Consider the following 20756-nt stretch of genomic DNA (forward strand, 5'->3'; position numbering starts at 1 on the left):
TTATTAGTTTTTAGAAGTAGATGTTCTAATGATAAGCAAGTGTAGAAAAGTACATTCTGCAGTTTGGAGTCTGGAAGGAAAACAGCTTAAATCCAGGAGATGACATTTTCAATTTGGAGTTACAAGTAGGGACTTTCATTTCTTTGTGCAGTGATTGTGAAAAAGACCATTACAGTTGTATAAAAAATAAATGCACATGATTTCATATGGTCTGACATTTGTACGGATTCCTATGCTCTTGATTGTGGCCAATACATGTGGAATACATCACTCAGAAGCAGAGGCCTATTTTGTGGGAATGTAAACTTGTAAATATGGTTTGTGTGTCTGTATGCCAGACTTTGAGTTACTAAAGATAAAGTTTGCACACGAAAAGAAATCCCACCAGTTGTCTGACAATCTAAAGGTAAAGACAAATATAGACCAGATACTCTGGTAGATAACCAGTTTTAACCAGATTGGCAGTCTATTACTGAGTTTTTTTCTCCTAATTTAAGCCATTTGGCATATGTCATTAAAGTATAATTATCAGGGACTGGAGATTGTAGTGGGAATAACAGGCAGGTTTTTGACAAGTAACATGTTTGATGATGTTGGCAACGGTCTCACCAACCAAGACTATTTTTTGCTTTTGTTTTTAAACCATAGACTCTCGCCAGACTAAATTGACAAGCAGTTCAATAAAGTTTTGTGGGAAGATGTATTGTTCGAAAAACATCAGGCTTGACAAACTTAGAACACATTTTGGTTGTACTGAGTTTCAAAAAAGGAGGGGCCGGAAGGGGAGAACTCACCTATGACCCTCTCTCCCAATTCTTAAAGGCAAGAACACCGATTTATCCATTCTCACAGTTCTGCAAATCAGGAAGAGTAGCATAGTGTTTAAAAGCAGTGTGTGAACCACGAATCCTGGTGATAGAACACCCTGGATTCTATCTTTAGAGGCTTGGAAGAGCCAAAGCTTTGTTTGAATACCGGCCATGACTAAATCCAGTGGAATATTCTACAATTTCTTGTGGATTCTCGTCTTGTGCTCTGGTTCACAAGGGGGAAAGTGTGCAAGGAGAAGGTGAAGCCCGTCATTTTTTGGAGGCGCTGGAGTGCAATGCAGGGGAACGAAAGAGAAGGGTCAGTTACCACCCCTTTTCTTTGACCATTGAGATTAAAGGCATTTGAATTAGAGGTCGCAGAGAGCAGTACCTACAGCCGACCTAGGCCCCAGCAGCGACGCGTTTCCAGCACAAACTACCACCGCTGGGGGCGTGGGTGGCTTTATTCCAAGAGACGACCCCGAGAAGTGCAAGCGGCCACCGCCAGGGGGCGCAGCCGCTTCCCAGCGAGGCGCCCACCCGCGGTGCGCGCACGCGAGGCCTCCCACCGCGCCTGCGCCTAGGGTGGACGCTGGCTCGCCTTTCCCCGACGCCCCGCCGTCCCGGCCGGAGTGAAAAACTGCGTGACACGCAGCGAGCGTGGCGGCCATCTTCGTCCTCCGAGTGCGTCAGCTGAGCCCGTTCGAGCTGAAGAGGAGCGTTGCGCAAGCGCGCCCGAGACAGTCGCAGGTAACTCCCATCTGACGGCTGAGGCGTCGCCGTCGCCGCCGGAAGTTTGGCGATTCTGCGCCGCGGAGGAGACGGCGGTCCCGGCAGAAGCAGCTGAGTGTCTCCTGATACCCGGATGTGAGGCGGTCTGCCGGCTCGCGTCGGACCCTCGGCCAGGAGTGAGGAAGGTACGCGAGCGTCCCGCCCGCCCCGCCGCCAGCTGTCGCGCCGCCAGCGTCCGCACTTCCCTTTGGCCAGCCCCTCCGGAGAGCCGGGTCGCTCTCCCCCCACCTGTCCCGCCCTTGGGTCTGGCTGCCTCGCACGCCTCTTCCTCCTCGGCTGGTCCCGCTCCCGGAGCCCCTGAGAGGCAGTGGGCGGCTCCGACACGCCGCCGCCTGAGGTGAGCAAACAACCTGCGCGTCCCGGCTGCCCCGTCGCCGCATCACCTGCTGCTGCTTGCTGGGCGGTCGGCGGTCATGAGGGACCGTGACCGAGGACTGGGTTAGGCTGGGGCTCCCTGGGCGGCCGCCGGGGTCCGGAGCCCCCGGGTGGCGTGCAGCCATTGCGGCTACGGGCGGCGTCGGCGCTGCCCCGCAGGTAGCCCGGCCTTGTTCCCGCCCCCCCGCGACTTTCCTGCGCGGCGTTTCCCCGGAACCATCGCGGAGCTGCGGTCCCTGCGGCGTCTGCCCTGCGCCGCCGCCGCCCGCTGACCCAGCCTGAACCGTGAGCACGCCTCTGCGGTCCGCCGGGCGGCATTGGGGGGTCCTCTTTTCACTGCCTGGAGCCTGGGAGGGGAGAGGCGGCCCGGGGCCAAGGTCGCAGAGGAGTTCGGTTTGGAGAGGAGGGTCTGGGCACAGGTAGACCTCCCCTGGATAGAGGTGCAATGGGGGCCATCATGAAATTTAGAGAGAGAGATGCGGCAAGAAGGGGATTGGGTTCTCGGTTTTTTATCATTCACAAAATGATTTGACCACGAGGGTTTGTTTTATACTCGGGCAGAAGAATGGGATAGCAAGTCCAAAAATGAGAGAACTCTCCCACTCCAGACTCCCAACCTTCTTGTCACCCCGCCCCCACCTCCACCTCCAAACGTGGAGTTCTGAACACCCAGCACTTACCGTATTTTCCGGGAGAGGGGGAGGCGCAGCGGGGGAGGAGGAAGGAGATAAATCGTTGAGATTTGAGAAATACGTACTTGTTTTCTATAGCACTTAATGGGATACTTCCAGCAGGAAGTAATTGCAGCACACAGTATTGAAATATTATCAAACCGTATTTCAGTAAATAATTGCCTTTTGCTGAAACCAGTAAAAGAATGCTACTTAGTGGGATAGTAAAATGTGGGTTTTGTTTTCCCCATCTAAGTTAATTAAAAAAAAAAAAACACTGGATGAAACACTGGTCAGTTTGAAACATCCTGGTTACAGAGAACTTGGCTGTATTCAACCTTTCTTCTGATTTGGTCCTCGGTTTCTGATTTACAAAGGGTCGCAACACCAAGGGAACTTTTTTTAATTTGAGAAACTTGGAAATTCTCACCAGGGAGTCAGTTATAGGAATAGGATGAAAAGTGCTTTAAAAATGCTTAATTTGGAAGCTGCAAATTCTCCTTTACAGCATGCAAGGAAATAAGAAAACAGAAACACTCGTTTTAGACAGAATGCAGTACTGTATGTATCCCTTAGGTCAGGTGTGTGCTTTGGAAATACCCTTTTTAGAACAAAACTTGCTCTGGCTTATGTCCACTTGAATCATTCCTGGCTGAGGAAAATATGCTGTCATTCCTCATTGACCAGCATTATAATTCTGTAGTGAACAATAATTTTTTAACACCAGCCCCATACAAGATTTTGTGCTAGGCATTTAAATAGATAAATTATGCTTTCAAAAGAATTTAAAAAGGACCCTAGTAAATAAATGCCATTAACCCCGTTCCTGGATGGCCCTTTTCAGGTTGGTAATTTATTACAGGAAAAAGCGTATTGTATAAAGAGGTGAATTTTTTAAAATATATATTTTTATTGATTTCAGAGAGGAAGTGAGAAAGAGAGATAGAATCATAAATGAGAGAGAATCATTGATAAGCTCCCTCCTGTATGCTCCACACTGGGGATGGAGCCTGCAACCCCAGGCATGTGCCCTGACTGGGAATCAAACCCCAACCTCCTGATTCGTATGTCCATGCCACACCAGCTGGGCATGATTAAAATTTGAGTACATTTTATTATAAAGCACTGTGGGAAATTGGGTATACTCTTAAATTCTTTTTAACATGTATCCTTTAAATATCTTTCTATTGTAAAATGAAAATGAGGGTTTTCTGAAGTGATAATTTTATGTAAAGTTTGAATACTGTGGATTTTTTTTTGGCCCCAATATGATTTCATTAGGATTATAGTAATAAGTTAGCTATGGGTTGTCAGATTAACAGGTTAGAGAATGCATTTTTGTTTTTGATTCCAAGGTTTTATTTAATACAAAGGAGGTTATTAAGTTGTATAGTGCTGGATTAGTGATGATTTAGCATGTATGGCAAATTAAAGTGAAATTGTCCTTAGCATACCTGAACAGGTGATTGACAATTACTGTAGATTCGTGTATTGATTTACCTCTTTTCCAAGGTAGGTGCCAACTGTCAAGTGTTTCTAAATAAAATATTTAGAAATTGAGAGGAAAAGAAGTACGGTTATGTAATTCATCAATTTAAAAACTAGGATTTTTAGTGCTAAAGTAATAAAGAAAATTAAGATAGTAATTATTTTTGCTTATACATCTGTAGAGCAGCTGTGGGTTAGGTGCCTTAGTTTAGGCTTAGCTGGGCATCTGTGGGTGTGGGTGGGCTTTGCTTCTCATTGTAGGTTGGGCTTGTCACCTTATTTGAGATTTGCCTCAGTTCTGTTCTTTTGTGTTTATTCTGGGGTCTAGGTTGAAAAGGCAGTGTCTACCTGGTGAAACTCTTGTCATAGTGATGGCAGAGGTAGAAGAAGGCAAGCTCAATTGTACAAAGATATTTCAAACCTTTGTTTGCATCATTTCTGCTAACATTCTGTTGGCCAAAGCAGATCAGATGACCAAGGCATGGAGGCAGGGAAATATACTTTGCCCACCATGGGGCCAAAGTAAGGCATGTGGCCAAGCTTAGCATCATTTGGGAAGGGAAATAAATTCCTTTCATGGAGGTGATTATTTTTGAAGAGAAAACCCATGTCTATTAAACAGTGTAAAATGAGATGATGCCCATATTGCAGCTGTATAATGTTTTGCATGTAATCATGAAAATTGTCATTAGGCCTGCCCTAGCAGGTTTGGCTTAGTGGATAGAGCGTCGGCCTGCGGACTCAAGGGTTTCAGGTTCGATTCCGGTCAAGGGCATGTACCTTGGTTGCGGGCACATCCCCAGTAGGGGGTGTGCAGGAGGCAGCTGATCGATGTTTCTGACTATCTATCTCTCTTCCTCTCTGTAAAAAAATCAATAAAATATATTTTTTTAAAAAGAAAATTGTCATTAGGCCATTGTTTACTTAGTATTGCTTAGTCTAAGTTGTTCTAATATATCAGTTAATAGAAAATAGTGTTTTTGTATGCTCATGTTTTTTAATAGATTGTTTTATCTTAGCTATAGGTGTTTTTTTTTTTTTAAGATTAATTCCTAAATGGGAAGTTATTAGAAGCATCATTCATTAGAAGCATCATCAGTCAAAGAAAAAAGTGACATGTGATTTCCATTTCAGTAAGGTAAGTGATTTATACTTTTATAACTTGGTGCTTTCCAAGATGATTATTAGTGTATCAAATATACTTTGTATTTTCAGAGAGAAATTTTATTACATTTTAATTTTTTGACAAGGTTATATGTCTACATAACAAAACACTAAGTGGCTATATAGTGAAAAGTAAGCTTTTTTTCTCATTCCTGACACTTGGTCCCATAGTTCTTTTATATTTACACTAGTGGCCCGGTGCATAAAATTTGTGCACGGGGCGATGGGGGTGGGGGGGCGTTCCCTCAGCCCAGACTGCACGCTCTCCAATCGGACCTCCCTCTTGCAATCTGGGACTGCTGGCTCCTAACTGCTCATCTGCCTGCCTGCCTGCCTGATCGCCCCTAACCTCTCTGCCTGCCTGCCTGCCAGATGGCCTCTAATTGCCCTCCCCTGACGACCTGATCTCGCCCCCACCTGCTCTCCCCTGCTGCCAGCCTGATCTCATCCCCATCTGCTTCTGCCTGCCTGATCACCCCTAACTGCCCTCCCCTGCTGGCCTGATCTCGCCCCCAACGGCCCTCCCCTGCCGGCCTGATCTCACCCCCAATGGCCCTCTCCTGCTGGCCTGATCTTGCCCCTAACTGCTCTCCCCTGCTGGCCTGATCTCGCCCCCAACTGCCCTCCTCTGCCGGCCTGGTTGCCCCCAACTGCCCTCCCCTACTGGTCTGATCTCGCCCCCAACGGCCCTCCCCTGCCGGCCTGATCTCGCCCCCAACTGCCCTCCTCTGCCGGCCAGATCTCGCCCCTAACTGCTCTCCGCTATTGGCCTGATCGCCCCTAACTGCTTCTGCCTGCCTGATCACCCCTAACTGCCCTCCGCTGCTGGCCTGATTTCACCTGCAACTGCCCTCCTCTGCTGGCCTGATCACCCCTAACAGCCTCTGCCTTGGCCCCCACCACCATGGCTTTGTCCGGAAGGAAGTTGGAAGTCTGGAAGATGGCCGGTTGACCCAGTCTAATTAGCATATTACCCTTTTAGTAGTATAGATAGATTATATAGGATAGGATTGCTTAAATGGGGCGGTGGGGAGCGGGGGGAGCCTTTTTCATCAGGAGGAGATGCTCTTGGCAGACAAAAATACATAATCCCTATATCTGGACTGATAGCCAGCTATATAGACTATACTGCCAAACTGGTCATTAAAAATTGAACTGCTTTCTTACACCATATACCAAATAACTGTTACCCTTAAAACCCTTCCTCAGCCCCCACCTTAGGTTCTGCCTTCGCAGTTCATCCAGATTAGGTTCTGATTGGTTGGTTTCTATGCCAGTCAGCGTTAAAAGCTCCGCCTCCTAGGCAGCCATTGCTTCTCACACTTCACCCAGATTTGGTTCTGATTGGTTGGTTTCCATGCCAGTCAGCGTCTCTGGGCCTGTCAACGAGCCTGATCAGAGAGGTGAGGCTGATCAGCAGCCCCAGCGGAGGCCCGAGAGAGAGTGGGGGGGGGGTGGGCAAAGGCTGATCAACAGCTGCCATGTAGGCTATGGATCAGACCCTGCTTCGCTCTCTCCAGGCCTCTGTTTGGGCCTCATCTGCAGCCCTCTCTGCAGTCAGTGCTGGGTCCACAGCAACCCAGCACTGACTTCTGGTCGGTTGAGCCTTTGGTTGTTTTGGATGTTAACAGATCCTGGGTTTTTATATATTAGGATTGTTCTGTTATCACATTAGCCATCTCTTTTTTTCTGTGAATATAGTATGTATTAATTTTTGCTGCTTTTGCCAGTATTTTCCCCCAGTTTTGACTCTCAAACTTGGCTTCTGAATTTTGTGACAAGACTTGAAAGCCTTTCCCTTTCTCATGCACTGTTTTTATGGTTTAATTTTTAATGATTACATTTTTTCTGGACATCACCTCACTGTTTTAAAAAAAAATTGATTTTAGGGAGAGAGACAGAAAGAGAGAGAGAGAAGCATTGATATGAGAGAGATGCATCGATCAGTTGCCTTCTGGGATTGAACCCAGGACCTCTGGTGCACTGAACGACACTCCAACCATCTGAGCCACACCAGCCAGGGCTATTACCTCACTCTTAAACCAAAATTACCCAGATGGTTACCTGGTTGTCTCAACACCAATTGTTGAATAATCGTTTCTTCATTAATATGAAATTAATACCAACTTTATATGTACTAAATTTCCTTAAGCATTTTGGGCCTGTTTTTGAAGACTCTTTTCCATTAATCTCTTACTGATACGTTGGAGCTAAATTGTTAAATATTTCAATATCAGCAAGCACAAGTCTACACCCTATTACTTTTAAAAAAATACATATTTTTATTTATTTCAGAGAGGAAGGGAGAGGGAGAGAGAGAAATATTAATGATGAGAGAGAATTGTTGATTGGCTGCCTCCTGCATGCCCCCTACTGGGGATCGAGCTCACAACCAGTTGGGTTCAGTGGAGTAGTGTCAGCCTGCGGATTTGAAGGGTTCCACATTCAATTTTGATCAAGGGCACCCCATTACTTTTTTTGATTTATGCATGTATTTTTGAAACTGGTATGTGGTATTTTATTTTATTATATATCTCAGCTGGTTATTATTTATTTAAAGCTTTTGATTTTAATGTTTATTTTTTACCTATTCACCATATTGAATTCACATACTAATATTTTTCTATTGTCTTCAATTTTTTTCTGCAAATAATTTTCTGCCTTTTAAATTTTTATTACTTCTTGGTTGATTGTATCATCTCTGTAACACTGTTAAAAACTATTTGCTGAATTTAGTGGGAGACTTCTTGTGTTACCCCATATATCATGTTACTTGCTTTTTTTGGTTTATGTACTCCAAAAGTTGATGGTACTAAGAAAGAAATATTTGAAAATATCCTTAGTACTTCAATTGCCAACTCATTGGCATGAGTAGAGAATCAAGAATGGCTATACTAGTATATAGTCCTAGCCAGTTTGGCTCAGTGGATAGAGCATCTGCAGACTGAAGGGGCCTGGGTTCGATTCTGGTCAAGGGCACATGCCTGAGTTGCTGGCTCAATCCCCTGTGTGGGGTGTGCAGGAGGCAGCCGATGATGATTCTCTCTCATTGATGTTTCTCGTGCACTCTCCCTCTCTGAAATCAATAAAAATATATATTAAAAAAACCCCAGAGTGCTATATAAAGTTCTATTTAATTATCTAACTTATTCATGTGAAAGTCAATAACAGCATATCTATAATAATCTATAATAATAAAAGCATAATATGCTAATAAGACTGGACGTTCTTCTGGATGAAGCTGGGGCTGCGAGGGAAGCCCGGGTCCCGGATGCTGGCGGGAAGCCAGTGCTGGCAGCTGGAGGAAGGAAGGCCTACTCTTGCATGAATTTCATGCATCAGGCCTCTAGTATATATATACTTACTTCTGAACTTTTATTTATTTATTTATTTATTTATTTATTTATATTTTATTGATTTTTTACAGAGAGGAAGGGAGAGGGATAGAGAGTTAGAAACATTGATGAGAGAGAAACATCGATCAGCTGCCTCCTGCACACTCCCTACTGGGGATGTGCCCACAACCAAGGTACATGCCCTTGACCGGAACCGAACCTGGGACCCTTCAGTCTGCAGGCCGACGCTCTATCCACTGAGCCAAACCGGTTAGGGCTTACTTCTAAACTTTTAGTTGTAGGGAAAATTTTTTGCATTCTTAATTGTTTTTAGTGCTTTTTCTCTGTTTTCTAAAACCCCCAAGTACTAGACTATTGGACATTCATTGATGGTGCTTTAATTTTCTTACCTTTTGTCTCCTATTTGCCATCCCAGTCTTTTTGTTCTACTTTATAAGAAATCTTATCTTTATCTTGTAATATTTCTGTTGGTTTTTAAATTTCTTTTGTGTTATTTTTAATATTAAAGACATTCTTTTTGTAGTGTGAATGTTTTTGTGTATTTATTTCGTGGGCAAATTAGCTATTTTTAATTTGCTCCTTCTAAGCTACTTGCTTTCTGTTTTTTCATTTTCAGGTTTTCTTCACGTATGTGGAGATTCTTGTTTATCTACTCATGGTTACAATCCTACCTAATAATAGACAAATATGCAAATTGACCATACCTTCGCTATGCCCGCGATTGGCCAGGAGGCGCGGGGGGGCGGGACTCGGGGTGGCCGGGGTGGCCGATTGGGCCGGCAGGACTCTGAGCTCGCATCGCCAGTGGCGGCTCGAGCTCAGCGTCTGCGCCATGGCTGTGCTGCGGCACAGAAGGGGCCTCTGGGGCAGCGAGCTCACGTCCCACCGCGGACCATCAAAAGCGGGGGAGCTGGGTGCCTGTCCACTCAGGCACCAGGCCTTTCAGAAGTCTCCGGTGGTGGGGCGGAGGCTTCTGAAAGGCCTGGTGCACCAGCGGACAGGCACCCAGCTCCCCCGCGATCGAAAGCAAAAGTGTGGGAGCTGGGTGCCTGTCCACTCAGGCACCAGGCCTTTCAGAAGCCTTCACCGCGCCTGAGGCTTCTGAAAGGCCTGGTGCACCAGCGGACAGGCACCCAGCTCCCCCGTGATCGAAAGCGAAAGCGTGTAGGGGACCCTACACGTGCATGATTCAATCATGCACTGGGCCTCTAGTTGAGATAATAAAAACTGATCGTATAGTGTCTGTGTTGGAATGGTGGGTGGGCTGGAAGTCTGATTATAGTTTGAGTGTGAGTGTGTGTATGTCTTTTTGTTTTGTTTTGTTTTGTTTTAAGTTTTATTTAAAAATAAATAATTTTTAATTTTCAATTAAATTGATGTAAAATACTTCATTAGTTTCAGGTGTACACCCAGTGATTAGACATTATATAACTAAGTGATCACCCAAAAAAGTCTAGTATTTGTCTGACACCTTACCTAGTTATTATAGCATTATTGACTACATTCCCTATGCTGTACTTTACATCCTCATGACTATTCTGTAATGAACAATTTGTTCTTTATCCCTTCACTTATCCCTCCAACCATCTTCCCATCTGGCAACAGTCAAAATGTTCTTTGTATTTATGAGTCTTTCTGTTCTGCTTGTTTGTTTATTTTGGTTTTTTTAAAGTCCACATATAAGTGAAATCATATGGTATTTGTCTTCCTCTGTCTGACTTATTTCACTTAACACAATACCCTTTAGGCCCATCCAACATTTTTTGTAATACTGGTTTAGTGGTAATGAACTTCTTTAGCTTTTTCTTGTCTGGGAAGCTCTTTATATAGAGTAATCTTGGTTGTAGTTTCTTGCATTTTCCATCACTGAATATTTCTTGTCTGTTCCTTCTGGCCTGCAAAGTTTCTGTTGAGAGGTCAGTTTATGTGTCTACTTCCTTCACCAGATTAGGGAAGTTTTCCATTATTTTTGACATAGGTTTTCAATTTATTGGTCTCTTCTCCTTTTGGCACCCTCATGATGTGAATGTTGGTATGCTTGAAGTTGCCCCAGAGGCTCCTTATACTATTCTCATTTTTTTTTTTTATTCTTTTTTCCTTTTTGCTGTTCTAACTTCTGTTTCCTTATATTCCAAATCTCTGATTTGATCCTCTGCTTCATCTACTTTACTGCTGATTCCCTGTAATGTAGTCTTCATTTCAGTTAATGTGTTCTTCATTTCTGACTGGTTCTTTTTTGTTTTCTAGTTTTAATTTAATATTTCTTACCTTATTGTTGAAGTTCTCACTAAGGTCATCTACTCTTCTCCTAAGTTCATTCAGCATCTTTTGTTTTTTAAATATATTTTTATTGATTTCAGAGAGGAAAAAAGAGGGAGAGAGAGAAACATCAGTGATGAGAGAGAACTACTGATCAGATGCCTCCGCATGTCCCACACTGGGGAATTGAGCCTACAACCAGGGCATGTGCCCTCTCTGGGAATCGAACCGTGACCTCCTGATTCATAGGTTGTTACTCAACCACTGAGCTACACTGGCTTGGCATCCTCTGCATCTGTAATATTACTTGTCTCCATTTTGTGTAGTCCTTTTTTTGGAGTTGAGTTCTGTGCTTTCATTTGGGACATGTTTCTTCGCCTCCCTGTGTTTGTTTTTATGTATTAGGTAGAGCTGTTTCATCACCTCGGCTTGGTAGAGTGGCCTGTGTGGTAGGTATCCTATAGTATCCAGTGGCACATCCTTCCTGTTCACTGGAGCTGAGCACCCAGGTACACCCCCTGTGTGGGCTGTGTATACCCTCCTGTTGTGTTGAGCCTTTATTGCTGTTGGTACTTCAGTGGGAATAATTTACTCCCAGACCACTGCCACTGTGGAAGATCAGCTGTGCAGGGGCACACCCCATGGAGCAGGATTTACATTAGCAGGGCTCTGGTGCCCACTGTCTGCCCCTTGAGTGTTTTGATTATAGGAGATGGTTCTGTGTGGTCTGAATCTGTCTCTTGGACCTGCCAGGAGGTGCAGGTCAAGGTCAGCCACCACCCGTTCCCTGAGAGGGACACCTGGCATGAGCTACAAAGCAATCTGCAGATGACTGCTACTTGTGCTGGGCTTAGAGGTGCTCAGGAGAGGCAAAGCTGTGAACCAAGGCCAGCTGCTGCTAGTGCCAGGCCTGGTGCCACTTAGCAAGAGGTACAGGGCAAGCCGAGGCCAGGTGCTGCTTGCTTGAGAGATTTTAGGAGTCTGAAGATGACCCAAGACAGGCTGTTTGTATTGAAAAGCTAATCAGTGAAAATGGCTTGGGTTGGACCTGCAAATTGGGTGGGGCATTTTCTCAGGGAATCACTAGGTCAGGTCTAACAGCCTTAGCCAGGTTGATGGAGACTCCCCTACCAGCTCTGTCGGGAGAGGTCCAGAAAAGGAATTAAGGCCTCTGCTAGCACTTCTGTTTGGAAGAAAGCAGTCCCTCGGCCCTCATTCTGATGTCAGATAATTCAGTTCCTCCCCGCTGCCCCAGTGTAGGAGCTCAGAGCAAGTGAATCTGAGTCTGTGCATGGGCCATTTAAGAGGAACTCCTGAGTCTCCAGCCGTCCGGCTCATTCAGACACAAACCCTGCTGGTTTTTATAGCCAGAAGTTATGGGGATTTCTCTTCCTGACCTGGAACTCTGGGTGGGGGACCTGGTGTGGGTGGAGACTCCCTCACTCCTCAGGGGGTACCTCCACAGCCTAGATATTCCTTCTAATGTTATTGGCCACACTTTTAAGTGTAGGGCCAGTCTGTTCAGTGTCTCCACCCCTCCTACCAGTCTCAGTGTGGCTTCTTTCCTTTTTTTTTTTTTTTTTTGTGGGGTGTGGAGGTGATGTTAAGCTGTACTCTTTTTGGCTAGGATACTTTTTTAAAAACATATTTTATTGATTTTTTTACAGAGAGGAAGGGAGAGGGATAGAGAATTAGAAACATCGATCAGCTGCCTCCTGCACACCCCCTACTGGGGATGTGCCCGCAACCAAGGTACATGCCCTTGACAGGAATCGAACCTGGGACCTTTCAGTCCACAGGTCGACACTCTATCCACTGAGCCAAACCGGTTAGGGCTTGGCTAGGGTACTTTAAAACATTTTTTTTTTTATTGATTTGAGAGAGAGAGAGAGAGAGAAACATCGATTTATTGTTCAACTTATTTATGTACTCATCAGTTGATTTTTGTATGTATCCTGACTGGGTATCAAACTGGTAACCTTGGTGTATTGGGACAACAGGTCTAACCAACTGAGCTATCTGGCCAGGGTTAACATGACTTTTTCCTTATATCCTTAGTTGTAGGCCTTCTGTTCAGCTAGACTTCAGGCAGCTCTGAATGATGGTTGTTCTGTTGTAACCTTGATGTGGTTGTGGGAGGATTTGAGTACTGTGTTTACCTATGCCACCATCTTGACTGGTGTGTGTGTGTGTGTGTGTGTATGTGTACGTGTCTATGCTTACTGACTGTGGGCCTTATTGGTATTTTTTTAGGTCTTTTCTCTAGACTTGTCAAATTCATTAGAAAATAATCTTTCAGTTTTCTTTGTAGAAGGCATAGGCTTGGCTGCTGTTCTCTAGGAGTCTCTGAGTAGGCAAAGAGGGTGAAGGGAGTAGGTTTTACCAATCATATAAGAACTACTTATTTTCTTGGTTGTCACTTTGTTACTTCTTGCTTCATCTGTGACTGTTGAGCCCCCAGATGAAAAGCCTTTTGTTTTACTCCAGCCAGAGGTTTATACCTCCTGTCTTCAGGGAGTGATGCAGGGCAGTCTTCTGGGTGCCTGTAACTGGAAAGGCAGTCTTGCAATCTTTTAATTTTTTTTTGAGTCCCATTTTTATCCCCATCTCCTATGGAGCCTGGTATTGCCAGGTCCTGAATCCTGAGGGATTCTATGGTTTATGTAGTTCTGCTGCTTATCATTTTCTCTTTTCCTTCGGATTTATGAGTTCGTCTTGTTTTATTCTAGTGCATTTTTAGTAGCTTTTACATGAGAGTAGAGGTTAATGTGTGTTTAAATTTGCCTTTTTCTTAAAATATGGAGAAATCTCAGAAGTAACCTATTTTATTTTTGTGAATTGATTTTAGAGAGAGAGGAAGGGAAAGAGTGAGAGAGAAACATCAATGTGAGAGAGAAACATTGATTGGTTGCCTCCTGTACATTTCCCCACTGGGAATTGAATCCACAACCTGGGTATGTGCCCTGACCAGGAATTGAACCTGAGACCCTTTGGTGCCTGGGATGAAGCTCCAACCAACTCAGCCACACTGGCCAGGACTAAATTTGCCTTCCTAACTGTCATTGTTTTTCTATGTATAGAGTTACTTAAGCAGCACTGGTTTTCCTCACAATAGGATTTTATTTTACCAGTTTTTAAAAATATATATATATTTTTATTTCAGAAAGGAAGGGAGAGAAAGAGAGACAGAAATATCAATGATGAGAGAGAACCACTGATCCTGCTGTAGGCCCCCACACTGGGGATCAAGCCTGCAACCTAGGTATATGCCCCTACTGGGAACCGAACTGTGATTTCCTGGTTCATAGGTTGGCGTTCAACCACTGAACCATGCTGGCTGGGCCTACATTACCAGTTTAACACATATGCACATTTAACGATTTCTTTTTTGTATTAAGACTTTTTTCCCTGCAATATAGAATTGATGCATGCTATTCTGTTAGATGCATGTAACATTGTTCACTTGATGTTAGAAATACTGAAATTATGCTGTGTATAAAGTAAGCTCTGAAGACTAATGTTAGGACAGGGTAAAATTATGGATTGTGGTATTTGATGGGAGGGGAATGAATGATTACATTTTTTCTCTGTATCTTTTTCTTGTAGGTGCTATGTAATGTGTTGATATATAAGGAATGATTTTGTCAAATTTTCATGAGTTATGGTGGCTGAAAGATCAGTATTGTCTTGTGGGAACAGAAGTGTAAGTAACCACAAGTAAATTAATTTTCAACATCTATGCATATTATATAAGGCACATTATTGATTATTCATAAGAATGTACTTGGGATACTTTATTCTTTTAGCCTTAATTATACAGACTAAATAATTCAAAAGGAGAAGTTAGATTTTATGTAAATAAAGATTTATTTCTGTATAGTATTGGCGTTACCATATTTCTTGGGTTGTATAAAATTTATTATTTTTTAATATTTCAGAAATGGCAGCACAAAAGGAAATCTATGTTAATGAAATATTTTATTAAACGAAAGAAGTTATATAAGAACTTTAAACCAACAGACTCAACAAATAAGGGAAGACATGTTTCAAATGAATCAAAGTACAATATCTCTAGACTCCAGAAGAAAAAAGTTTTCAAAAACTTTGTCAAAACAGAGAGGTCAGTGATAAATAACTCCTCCAGTAATAGGGCCGACCTGAAATCCAATATTAAATGAAAAATTATCAAAACAGATTCAACCTGAATTAAGTATCTTTCACAAAAAGTTCTAAAAATATCAAATTAGAATTAAATTGTCTTCAGATTTCTATTGCCTTGCTCAAAGTAAAGCAGATATCTTTTAGCCTTCATGCAAGCTTTTATCATGTTCTAGGGATGACAGAAACCTTACTTGAAGCAAACTAGTATTTTTGTTGAAATGTGTATTGGCATCAAAGTCATTTTTTAAGATCTGCTCCTCAGTAATAATACTGGACATTCAGCATTTGCACCTACCAGGATACAAAAATCCTCTCAGAAGCCACTCAGTAAAGGAGGACCGATTCAGGAACAATGTCCATTCAGGAGAAATCAAAAGAAAATTCCTCCAATGTTATTAAAAAATGTGATGATAAGAATTTAGAAGCACAAATTCAAGGTTCTGAAAAGAATCTAGCAAAGAAATCAGGTCCAAAGCAAGCTATAAAATCAATGGTTAAATCTTCTAGTGAAAGTAAAATAAATCAGCCTGAATTAGGGACATGTATGAGTACAAGGTCAGCAAAGGCAGCATCCAATGATGAAAAAGCTAGTAAGTCCATTAATAAAAATATGGTGACTCTGAAGGGACATTCTCAACAAGAATCTACAAAAAAGAAATCTCAGAAAAAATCAGTGCATGAAACCCCTAAATCAAATGAACAGCCTAACCGGAGATCACAAAGACTACAGCAGCTTACGGAGGTTTCAACAAGGTCTCTGCGGAGTAGAGAAATCCAGGGTCAAGTTCAAGCAGTTAAACAGAGTTTGCCACCAGCAAGAAGAGAGTACTCTAGCAATACTCAGAATAAATCTAATAAAGTTAAAACAAGTCAAAAACATGTGAAAAGAAAAGTACTGGAAATAAAATCTGACTCTAAAGAGGATGAAAATCCAGTTATTAATGAAGTAGTAAATTCTCCAAAAGGAAAAAAACGAAAAGTAGAGCATCAGCCAACTTATGCTTGTAGTTCTCAGTGCATGAAAGCATCTGAAAACTGTCTTCAGAAGAATATTAGAAAAGAGGAAACGAAATCTGTGCCTGTAACTTCTGAGATAAAAAGATCAAATATGGCTACTACAGTGGTCTCTAAAAAAAATGAGATAAAGAAGTCTGTTCATTCACAAGTGAATACTAGTGCAAAACTCTCCAAAAGTTCACAGCCATTAGTGCCTGAACAAAGTACAGATAATGAGCAAGCAGGAAAGAATAAACGAGGTAGCATTCTCCAGCTCTGTGAGGAAATTGCTGGTGAAATCGAGTCAGATACTGTAGAGGTAAAAAAGGAATCTTTACAAACGGAAAGTGTAAAGGAGGAGAAGCCTACAGAAATAAAATTGGATAAAGCTGATATTGAAAGACAAATACTTCATCAGAAGGAAACAAATCAGGATGTTCAGTGTAATCGTTTCTTCCCTAGTAGAAAAACAAAGCCTGTGAAATGTGTATTAAATGGAATAAACAGCTCAACTAAAAAGAACTCCAACTGGACTAAAATTAAACTCTCAAAATTTAACTCTGTGCAGCAAAATAAGTTAGATTCTCAAGTTCCCCCTAAATTGGGCTTAGTACGAACTAGTTTTTCACTACCAGCATTAGAAATGCCTCATCCAGTGACTCAAAGTACATTTTTAGGGACAAAACCACATGATAAAAATATAGCTTGCCAGCAGGAAGAAATTAATTCTGAAGAAGTTAAAAGTAGTGATATTACAGTTGAAATTAATAAAATCACAAATAGAGCTCCTGAAAATTGTCATTTGGATAATCAGATAAAACCACCTCCTGACTCACCATTGGATAACCAGATGAAAGATTCTTTTGAATCAACACCAGATAAGGTAATATATTTTCATTATGTACAATAGAATTGTCTGAGTACTTTTTAATAAGAAATAAATCTTTACAATATATTTTATCTTGGGAATCATAAAAGACTGAAGAGTCATTTGTTTTATTAATCCAATCTTGTGGTGAGTGATAGAACTCTAGCTGTCTCACATTAACATGAATGTTTCATTGTTTCCTCATTTTCACACTTCATTTTTATTTATTTTTATTTTTTAAATACATTTTTTATTTCAGAGAGGAAGGAGAAGGAGAGAGATAGAAGCATCAATGATGAGAGAGAATCATTGATTGGTTGCCTCCTACATGCCCCCTACTGGGGATCGAGCCCACAACTGGGAATGTGCCCTTGTCTGGAATCAAACCTGGGACCTGTCAGTCCTCAGGCCAACATTCTATCCACTGAACCAAACTGGCTAGGGCGCTTTTTTTTTTTTTTTTTTATCTGAAGCATAAACCAGTTGAATTTTAGCTTTTCCTTTTCATTTAACTAGTGATATGTTTCATTTTTTCTGTTAATTGTAACCACAGAAACTATGTTTATAGTGACTAAACTATAGAATTTAAAGTTGGGCTAAATTCTGACCAAGCTGTTAAAATTAATTTCAGCTGACACAAATCAGCCTATTTTTTCCACTTAATAAAATTTAAAAATTAAAAATTTTTGTCAGTAGGGTTTCCTTTGGTTTGCCATTTTGAATAGTTGGCAAATAATATGTCTGAAAGATGTGAATATTTCAATCTTTAGTCTTAAGAAATTATAGTGGTTAAGAATTTTTATTTTAATCCTCATTTAAGGACATGCTTTTATTTTTATTTTATTTTTAAAAAAATATATATTTTATTTTTTTTTTTACAGAGAGGAAGGGAGAGGGATAGAGAGTTAGAAACATTGATGAGAGAGAAACATCAATCAGCTGCCTCCTGCACACCCCCTACTGGGGATGTGCCTGCAACCAAGGTACATGCCCTTGACTGGAATCGAACCTGGGACCCTTCAGTCTGCAGGCTGATGCTCTACCCACTGAGCCAAACCGGTCAGGGCAGGACATGCTTTTAAAAAAGTTGATTTTAGAGAGAGAGGAAGGGAGAAAGAGAGAGAGAAACATCATTTGTGTTATATGGATTGTAAAGCTCAATTATTTTACAATTTTTTAAACCATTAACTTTAACTTCCTTTTAATGAAGATTAATTGGTAATATTGGTCTTGTTTTTAATTTTTCTGACTTTTCAATGAAAAAAATGTTCATCTTTTTCAAAAACATAATATTAAAAAATGTTGCGCAGTCATTGTAACAATCTCAGTACAGATAGATATATACATGCTCAGAAAATTAACTGATTTCCTTTTTATTTCCATTTCTCTGAGATAGCCAATGTTGATAAGAAATTGGAGTAATTTCTTTTGGAAGGTATTGAGTATCTGCTTTGACAAGGTTCTGACTTATGGGCTCTTAGGGATACAGAGATAAATATAATGATGATTTTTGCCCTTAAGAATTATAGGAGATGAACCAAAAATAACATTAAAAATAGGAAGTGATAAGGGCATGAACAGGTAGATATGAAGTAAATGGAGAATTGTTCCAAATTTGGGGGAAGGAGATGGGAAAGCTTGGAAAAGGCTTTATTGAAGAGGTTAATATTTAAATAATGAGTTGAGTGTATACAGGAAGAAAGGTGTTCTAGATTAGCACTATCCAGTAGAAATATAATGTGAACCACATATATCTTTAAAATTTTCTGGTAGCTTTAAAAAAGAAAAGAGAAACGTAAAATTATTATATTTTATTTATTCTCTCATCTATATATATAAAAGGCTACTATGCAAAGTGTCCCCTCGGGAGTTCGACTGGGAGACCGGGAGTTTGACAGCTAGCTGTGATGCGCACTGACCACCAGAGGGCAGATGCTCAATGCAGGAGCTGCCGAGCTGCAGTGACTTGGCAGCAGTGGTTCTTGGGTGATGCACCCTGAAACCAGAGAGGAGGGAACCCCATTCCTCAAGGGGCTGCGTGATTCCATCTTCAGCCGTGGGTTATGTTGTTGCTGGGGCTCTGTCACCCCGAATCTGGTTTACTGCACACTTGCATTTGTGTTCCACACCCTGTATGACAGCAGCTTTGCAGAGTGCCCTCTCACATTCCAGGACCCTTCGGGGGATGTAGGAGAGCCAGTTTTGGCCCGATCCCGGCAGGCCAGGCTAAGGGACCCCACCTGCCAGAGGGGCCCCCACTCCGCAGATGCTGGGGAGGGACTGCGGGAGGTTGGCTCCGGGGCGTGTCTGGCCCATCTCACCCAGTCCTGCCCTACTGACCACCTTCTAATTAATTTCCTTTCAATGTGCACGAATCTGTGCACCAGGTCACTAGTATAAATATACTATCATTTTGACATGCAATCAGTTTTAAAAATTGTGATATTTTACCTTTTTTGTACTAACTGTTAAAAATCCAGTGTGTGATTTACATTTATAACATCTCAAGTCAGTCTACTAACTGCATTTTAAGTGCTTAATGTGGCAGTGACTACTGTATTGGGCAAAGTTTAGGTAGATAAAACTCAGAAAAAATATCGAGCCAAGCAAATATGTAATATACTGTGGGAGAAGTAAGTTTTTCAGTGTAGCATGAAGGGGAATAATGGGAGCTGATGCTGGCAGGATAGCTTGTGGGGAGGTCATGAAGAGACTTTCAAGGCATGTCTAGATGAATTACTACAAATAAAAAGAATTATCTTAAATTTACTTAGTATGCTAAGATTCACTAAAAGTGTTTTAGGATATGACTCAAAGATTGGTATAAAAGCACATAATTAACATTTTGAATTATGTGTTCAGAATTTCAGCCTGCATTTGGAATCTAAACTGGAAAACAATCTAGTAGAAAATAACACTACTGCTTCAACTCTGCTCAGTCAAGCAAAAATTGATAAAGGGGAGAGTAAATTTTCAGGTAACACTTTGAAAATATTACTTGGATTTCACAATGTTCAGAGATATTTTTTTAATGTCAGTATAACAGAAAAACATATGAACTACCAGGTAGGCCTGTTAAACCCTTCTTAACCATTACTTATGTTTTTCAAAAGTGTGTTTATCACCATAATTGCTTCTGTTGATTGACCTGTTTAAAGAACTTAGGTGTGATTCTTTGACTTCCTACCAAAAATTGTTTTATTTTAAAACTTGTTTGGTTTGTGACTTACTCTCTGGAGAAATGGTACCTAATGAATTGGCTGCTTCCTGCATGCCCCCTACTGGGGATCAAGCAACCTAGGCTTGTGCCCTAGCAGGGAATTGAACCGAATCAAATTGACCTCCTGGTTCATAGGTCGACACTTAACCAGCCAGCCACACCGGACAGGCCAGAGACTACAATTTCTTTCTTTTTTTTTTTTTTTAAATAAAGGCAAGCTTTTTTTTTGTTTTTGTTTTTTTAATATTTTTATTGATTTCAGAGAGGAAGAGAGAGGGAAAGAGAGATAGAAACATCAATGATGAGAGAAAATCATTGATCGGCTGCCTCCTGCACGCCCCCTACTGGGGATCAAGCCCGAAACCCAGGCATGTGCCCTTGACTGGAATTGAACCTGGGGACCCTTCAGTCCACAGGCTGATGCTGTATCCACTGAGCCAAACTGGCCAGGGCTACAATTTCTTTAAACAAAAATGTTTTTACTTATTTCCATTAAGAGGTTATATAATTATGCAGACATTAAGCAATTTCCTGTATTGTTCAGTTCCAGTAATTGGTAAAACTAGAGGCATACTGTTAATTTACCATTATATCTCT

The 20756-nt window shown here is 41.8% G+C and overlaps 1 protein-coding gene across 3 annotated transcripts in view; it reads left to right on the forward strand.

Moving 5' to 3' along the window:
- The first annotated feature begins 1126 nt into the window (after positions 1–1126).
- Positions 1127–20756, forward strand: part of ESCO1 (establishment of sister chromatid cohesion N-acetyltransferase 1) — a 38808-nt gene continuing 19178 nt past the window's right edge. Inside the window, exons 1-5 of one of the 3 annotated variants that reach the window (XR_013814185.1) lie at positions 1127–1938; positions 5180–5273; positions 14521–14617; positions 14853–16954; positions 19802–19916. Coding sequence is in view for 2 of the 3 variants with exons in the window: in XM_079784009.1 (XP_079640135.1) it covers positions 15428–16954; positions 19802–19916 (1642 nt within the window). In the remaining variant the exon portion in view is untranslated. The remainder of the gene's footprint in view (positions 1939–5179; positions 5274–14520; positions 14618–14852; positions 16955–19801; positions 19917–20756) is intronic. The other 2 variants (XM_079784009.1, XM_079784010.1) reach the window with 2 other exon arrangements.

This window comes from Cnephaeus nilssonii, assembly GCF_951640355.1.
Source record: "Cnephaeus nilssonii genome assembly, chromosome: 11".
NCBI classification, from domain to species: Eukaryota; Metazoa; Chordata; class Mammalia; order Chiroptera; family Vespertilionidae; genus Cnephaeus; species Cnephaeus nilssonii.